The sequence below is a fragment of the Scomber scombrus genome, chromosome 20 (genome assembly GCF_963691925.1).
Source record: "Scomber scombrus chromosome 20, fScoSco1.1, whole genome shotgun sequence".
In the NCBI taxonomy this organism is placed as follows: domain Eukaryota; kingdom Metazoa; phylum Chordata; class Actinopteri; order Scombriformes; family Scombridae; genus Scomber; species Scomber scombrus.
Window position 1 is genome coordinate 24470833 of NC_084989.1, and position 6871 is coordinate 24477703.

The 6871-nt window shown below is 41.0% G+C and overlaps 1 protein-coding gene across 1 annotated transcript; it reads left to right on the forward strand.

Annotated features, from left to right (window-relative positions):
* The first annotated feature begins 150 nt into the window (after positions 1-150).
* Positions 151-1152, forward strand: LOC134002162 (ATP synthase subunit a-like). Its single transcript, XM_062441447.1, has 2 exons — positions 151-826; positions 965-1152. Exons 1-2 carry the CDS (start codon positions 151-153, stop codon positions 1150-1152), a joined length of 864 nt encoding a protein of 287 aa, XP_062297431.1.
* Positions 1153-6871: the final 5719 nt, after the last annotated feature.

Genomic DNA, 6871 nt, shown 5'->3' on the forward strand with positions numbered 1-6871 from the left:
CAGACATTTATACCTTAACCGAGCAAACGTTTCCTGCTGGAGATACAACTCATAAAATCCCCAAAATATACAAAATATCTTTAAAAAAACTGGTAAATAAAAAGAATAATTAACATCTTATATTCCTCTCCTGCCTGATTAAGGGTTAAAATGACTCTGATCGTCCTCGTCCCCATCTTCGTCTTCGTCTTTGTGTTAGTCTTCGTCTTCGTCTTAGTCTTTGTGTTAGTCTTCGTCTTTGTGTTAGTCTTCGTCTTCGTCTTCATCTTCGTCTTTGTGTTAGTCTTCGTCTTTGTGTTAGTCTTCGTCTTCGTCTTAGTCTTTGTGTTCGTCTTCGTCTTTGTGTTAGTCTTCGTGTTAGTCTTCGTCTTTGTGTTAGTTTTCGTGTTAGTCTTCGTCTTTGTGTTAGTCTTCGTCTTTGTGTTAGTCTTCGTCTTCGTCTTTGTGTTAGTTTTCGTGTTCGTCTTCGTCTTTGTGTTAGTCTTAGTCTTTGTGTTAGTCTTCGTCTTTGTCTTTGTGTTAGTTTTCGTGTTCGTCTTCGTCTTTGTGTTAGTCTTCGTCTTTGTGTTAGTCTTCGTCTTCGTCTTTGTGTTAGTTTTCGTCTTTGTGTTAGTCTTCGTCTTCGTCTTTGTGTTAGTTTTCGTCTTTGTGTTAGTCTTCGTCTTCGTCTTCATCTTCGTCTTTGTGTTAGTCTTCGTCTTTGTGTTAGTCTTCGTCTTCGTCTTTGTGTTAGTTTTCGTGTTCGTCTTCGTCTTTGTGTTAGTCTTCGTCTTTGTGTTAGTCTTCGTCTTTGTGTTAGTTTTTCGTGTTCGGTCTTCGTCTTTGTGTTAGTCTTCGTCTTCGTCTTCATCTTCGTCTTTGTGTTAGTCTTCGTCTTTGTGTTAGTTTTCGTGTTCGTCTTCGTCTTTGTGTTAGTCTTCGTCTTTGTCTTTGTGTTAGTTTTCGTGTTCGTCTTTTGTGTTAGTCTTCGTCTTCGTCTTTGTGTTCTGTGTCCTCATCTTCGTCCTCGTCTTCGTCCTCATCTTCGTGTTAGTCTTCGTCTTCGTCTTCATGTTCGTGTTAGTCTTCGTCCTCGTCTTCATGTTCGTGTTAGTCTTCGTCATCTTCGTGTTCGTTTTCGTCCTCATCCTCGTCTTCGTCTTAGTTCATTAAAGCGTGAAGATACTCAGACTACTGCAGACGCTACAGACATGAAGAAGTTTCTGTTTACTGTCTGGATTCTGGTTCTGGTTCTGGTTCCACACGTGCAGCAGATCAGCGTCTACAGTCTGTTATATATTTTCCACGTCTGCAGACAAACACTTTCTTCTTTTTCCAAATTTCTGTGTAGTTTCCCCTCCATGAACTGTTGCACATTGGCCTGTTTGTACTTGTTTTAAAGCTTCAGTGCCCATTTGGCTTTTCTAGTGTGAACAGTTGGTGGCGCTATAACGTAGAAACCGAACGATACGAAGACGTAAACAGAGTCATGTGTAAGTCGGTTGTTACGTAACATCTGTAGCTCCGTCCAATGAGAAGCAACGTACAATGTAAACAAAAACAAATCTCTGTAATATCACATAACACAAATACCAAATAACACACAATTAAAGAAAAACTAAATATAGAAAAACATTTTAAAATAGAAAAAATAAATATATAGAAAAAATAAAAGCTTTAAAATGTAAAAGCTTCCAAATTGAAGCAAAAATAAAAAATGTGAAAAAAACATCCAAAATTAAAATATATTAAAAAATGTTTTTTTTTAAAGTACTACCAAATAATACAAAATGTAAACAAACATTTAAACAATTACAAAACAGTAAAAATATTTTTAATTATTGACAAAACAAAATATAACAAAATATAACAAAATATAACAAAATTATAGAAAAAATAATAAAAAAAAATATATATATAGAAAAAATAAAAGCTTTAAAATGTAAAAGACCCTCTAAAAAAATTTTATATTTATAAAAACTTCCAAATATAACACAAACATAAAAAATAAAAATATATAAAAAAACTACTACTAGACAATACACTTTTTTTTTAAACATTACAAAACAATTAAAAAATATTTTAAATTATTGACAAAACACAAAAAACTTGATATAAAACCCTCAAAAAATTAAATATTTATGAAAACTTCCAAAACTGAAACATATTTGAATCACAACTCCCCAAAAAAAACTAAATATAAAAATGATTGAATGAACACAGTAAAAGAAACCTGATTAAATTCTAAATATTAACTAATAATAATAATATTAATAATAATATTAATAATAATAATAATGTATTTTCTGTCTTCAGGTCCGGCGGTGCGTTTCAGCTCCTTCACCTCTGACCAGCCGACTCCGCCTCCTCTGATTGGCCAGCACACCTCCCAGGTGCTGCGGGACACTTTGTCCTACAGTGATGACATCATCACAGCGCTGCTGGAGTCGGGGGCGGTGGCCCAGAACGAAGTCTCCTGATTGGCTGAGAGAAGAACAAAGCAAAGAGGAACATCTGAAGTATTGAATCTATAAAAACATTATTTATCATCAATAATCAGAATATAAACAGATCATTAATGTTTCATAACTCACTATAATGGAGTTATAAGTGTTTATTAATGTTTTATTATAACTCCGCCTACAGACACTCCATTTATAAACACTTAATAATGTCTCCTAATAACTACATTATAGTGTGATAATAAACTATTAATGTTTATATTCTGATTATAAATGTTAAATTACTTAAAGTTTTGGGCACATTATTAAAGAAGAAGACCAAACATGGATCTTTATGGTTGATTGTTTTTTTCTTTAAAGGAAAATTTCAGGTTTTTTCATCAATAAAAATATGTTTACTTAATAATAAAAGTGTTAGAAATGAAACTGAATTAGTTCAAACTGATCTGCTGCTGTTTAAAATCAGAAAAAACACAAAACAAAGAGACTCTGACTGAAAGCCTCGTTGTTTCACTCCTGATCAGCTCGTTTATTAAACATGAAAAACTATTAAATATTTCTCTGAACTTCTGTAACTCAAACTGATCGGCTCCTTTTGACAATCTGACTTAAAGCCTCGTTGGTTCGCTCCTGATCATCTCGACTCTCTGCAGCTAAAAACGGTGATTATTGTTTATTAAACATGAAGAATAAAATATTTTTCTGAACCTTTGATTTCAAATACGTGAATGTGTCATTTTTGTGAGTAATCGTCACTTTCACAGAAGCCGTCGTCCTCCCGGGTCAAATTGACCCCGTCTGTTTTGGCTGTTCCTTCCTTCCTTCCTTCCATCTGTCCTTCCTCCCTCCCTCCTTCTCTCTCTCTTTCCTTCCTCTCTCTTTACTCCCTTCCTTCTTTCCTTCCCTCCTTCCTTCCTTCCTCCTTCTCTCTTTCTTTCCTTCCTCTCTCTTTCCTCCCTTCCTTCCTTCCTTCCTTCCTTCCTTCCTTCCTTCCGTCTGTCCTTCCTCCCTCCCTCCTTCTCTCTTTCTTTCCTTCCTCTCTCTTTCCTCCCTTCCTTCTTTCCTTCCTCTCTCTTTCCTTCCTTCATCCCTTCCTCCTTCTCTCTTTCTTTCCTTCCTCTCTCTATCCTCCCTTCCTTCCTTCCTTCCTTCCTTCCGTCTGTCCTTCCTCCCTCCCTCCTTCTCTCTTTTTTTCCTTCCTCTCTCTTTCCTCCCTTCCTTCTTTCCTTCCCTCCTTCCTTCCTTCCTCCTTCTCTCTTTCTTTCCTTCCTCTCACTTTCCTCCCTTCCTTCCTTCCTTCCTTCCTTCCATCTGTCCTTCCTCCCTCCCTCCTTCTCTCTTTCTTTCCTTCCTCTCTCTTTCCTCCCTTCCTTCTTTCCTTCCCTCCTTCCTTCCTTCCTCCCTTCCTCCTTCTCTCTTTCTTTCCTTCCTCTCTCTTTCCTCCCTTCCTTCCTTCCTTCCGTCTGTCCTTCCTCCCTCCCTCCTTCTCTCTTTCTTTCCTTCCTCTCTCTTTCCTCCCTTCCTTCTTTCCTTCCCTCCTTCCTTCCTTCCTCCTTCTCTCTTTCTTTCCTTCTTCTCTCTTTCCTCCCTTCCTTCCTTCCTTCCTTCCTTCCATCTGTCCTTCCTCCCTCCCTCCTTCTCTCTTTCTTTCCTTCCTCTCTCTTTCCTCCCTTCCTTCTTTCCTTCCCTCCTTCCTTCCTTCCTCCCTTCCTCCTTCTCTCTTTCTTTCCTTCCTCTCTCTTTCCTCCCTTCCTTCTTTCCTTCCCTCCTTCCTTCCTTCCTCCCTTCCTCCTTCTCTCTTTCTTTCCTTCCTCTCTCTTTCCTCCCTTCCTTCCTTCCTTCCTTCCTTCCGTCTGTCCTTCCTCCCTCCCTCCTCTCTTTCTTTCCTTCCTCTCTCTTTCCTCCCTTCCTTCTTTCCTTCCCTCCTTCCTTCCTTCCTTCCTCCTTCTCTCTTTCTTTCCTTCCTCTCTCTTTCCTCCCTTCCTTCCTTCCTTCCTTCCTTCCTTCCATCTGTCCTTCCTCCCTCCCTCCTTCTCTCTTTCTTTCCTTCCTCTCTCTTTCCTCCCTTCCTTCTTTCCTTCCCTCCTTCCTTCCTTCCTCCCTTCCTCCTTCTCTCTTTCTTTCCTTCCTCTCTCTTTCCTCCCTTCCTTCTTTCCTTCCCTCCTTCCTTCCTTCCTCCCTTCCTCCTTCTCTCTTTCTTTCCTTCCTCTCTCTTTCCTCCCTTCCTTCCTTCCTTCCTTCCTTCCGTCTGTCCTTCCTCCCTCCCTCCTTCTCTCTTTCTTTCCTTCCTCTCTCTTTCCTCCCTTCCTTCTTTCCTTCCCTCCTTCCTTCCTTCCTCCCTTCCTCCTTCTCTCTTTCTTTCCTTCCTCTCTCTTTCCTCCCTTCCTTCTTTCCTTCCCTCCTTCCTTCCTTCCTCCCTTCCTCCTTCTCTCTTTCTTTCCTTCCTCTCTCTTTCCTCCCTTCATTCCTTCCTTCCTTCCGTCTGTCCTTCCTCCCTCCCTCCTTCTCTCTTTCTTTCCTTCCTCTCTCTTTCCTCCCTTCCTTCTTTCCTTCCCTCCTTCCTTCCTTCCTCCCTTCCTCCTTCTCTCTTTCTTTCCTTCCTCTCTCTTTCCTCCCTTCCTTCCTTCCTTCCTTCCTTCCTTCCTTCCTTCCGTCTGTCCTTCCTCCCTCCCTCCTTCTCTCTTTCTTTCCTTCCTCTCTCTTTCCTCCCTAACTTCTTTCCTTCCCTCCTTCCTTCCTTCCTCCCTTCCTCCTTCTCTCTTTCTTTCCTTCCTCTCTCTTTCCTCCCTTCCTTCCTTCCTTCCTTCCTTCCGTCTGTCCTTCCTCCCTCCCTCCTTCTCTCTTTCTTTCCTTCCTCTCTCTTTCCTCCCTTCCTTCTTTCCTTCCCTCCTTCCTTCCTTCCTCCCTTCCTCCTTCTCTCTTTCTTTCCTTCCTCTCTCTTTCCTCCCTTCCTTCCTTCCTTCCTTCCTTCCGTCTGTCCTTCCTCCCTCCCTCCTTCTCTCTTTCTTTCCTTCCTCTCTCTTTCCTCCATTCCTTCTTTCCTTCCCTCCTTCCTTCCTTCCTCCCTTCCTCCTTCTCTCTTTCTTTCCTTCCTCTCTCTTTCCTCCCTTCCTTCCTTCCTTCCTTCCTTCCGTCTGTCCTTCCTCCCTCCCTCCTTCTCTCTTTCTTTCCTTCCTCTCTCTTTCCTCCCTTCCTTCTTTCCTTCCCTCCTTCCTTACTTCCTTCCTCCCTTCCTCCTTCTCTCTTTCTTTCCTTCCTCTCTCTTTCCTCCCTTCCTTCCTTCCTTCCTTCCTTCAATCTGTCCTTCCTCCCTCCCTCCTTCTCTCTTTCTTTCCTTCCTCTCTCTTTCCTCCCTTCCTTCTTTCCTTCCTTCCTTCCTCCCTTCCTCCTTCTCTCTTTCTTTCCTTCCTCTCTCTTTCCTCCCTTCCTTCCTTCCTTCCTTCCTTCCTTCCATCTGTCCTTCCTCCTTCCTACTTCTCTCTTTCTTTCCTTCCTCTCTCTTTCCTCCCTTCCTTCCTTCCGTCTGTCCTTCCTCCCTCCCTCCTTCTCTCTTTCTTTCCTTCCTCTCTCTTTCCTCCCTTCCTTCTTTCCTTCCCTCATTCCTTCCTTCCTTCCTCCATTCCTCCTTCTCTCTTTCTTTCCTTCCTCTCTCTTTCCTCCCTTCCTTCCTTCTTTCCTCCGTCCTTCCTTCCTCCCTTCTTTCCTTCCTTCCTCCCTTCCTCTTTTCCTTTTTTCTTTCCTCCCTCCTACCTTCCTTCTTTCCTCTGTTTTTCCTTCCTTCCTCCCTCCTTTCCTTCCTTCCTTCCTTCCTTCCATCTTTCCTTCTTCCTCCCTTCCTTCCTTGACTCGAGAACAACAGGAGCATTTTGTATACAGTTTATTTGTTTAGCATGGACACGAATGATGGAAATCTCAGGTTTATCATATCACGGTCATTATCTCAAGATCTCGAATTAATTATCCCGTTATCTCGGGAAAACGGAGGAAATAAAATGTATGAATACATGTCCCTTTAGGGCTTCCGTACATTACTGATGGAAATGGATGAAATGTTGTGATAAACTGTAATTATTTAAAAGCAGAAGAGGATAAAATGTAGGAAAAAATCCGGTTTTAATAAGAAACAAGCAGTGAACTCAACTCTGAGACATTATCAGCTTTTATTATATTGAGCTTTTTATCAATCAGTTGTTTTATTTCCACATCCAGCAGTTACTGATCAACATTATCATTCATTAGTTCATCGTGTTTCTGTCCATCTACTGAATGTAAAGTCCAATATTCTCTCTCTGTTAGTTGTTTTTACTCTCTTCCAACTCCTGAGGGAAACATCTGGAGCTCTTTAGCATCAATAATGACTTGTGGGGTTCCTCAGGGTTCTAGTCTTTGTCCTTCATATTTTAATTTACAATCTAATATGTATGAAGGCG

Excerpts from the sequence above, each read along its gene's own strand:
- LOC134002162 (XM_062441447.1), top strand. The coding sequence starts at position 151 with ATGACTCTGATCGTCCTCGTCCCCATCTTCGTCTTCGTCTTTGTGTTA. Across the intron at positions 827-964 it reads TGTTCGGTCTTCGTCTTTGT|TCTTCGTCTTCGTCTTTGTG; the intron begins GTTAGTCTTCGT and ends CTTTTGTGTTAG.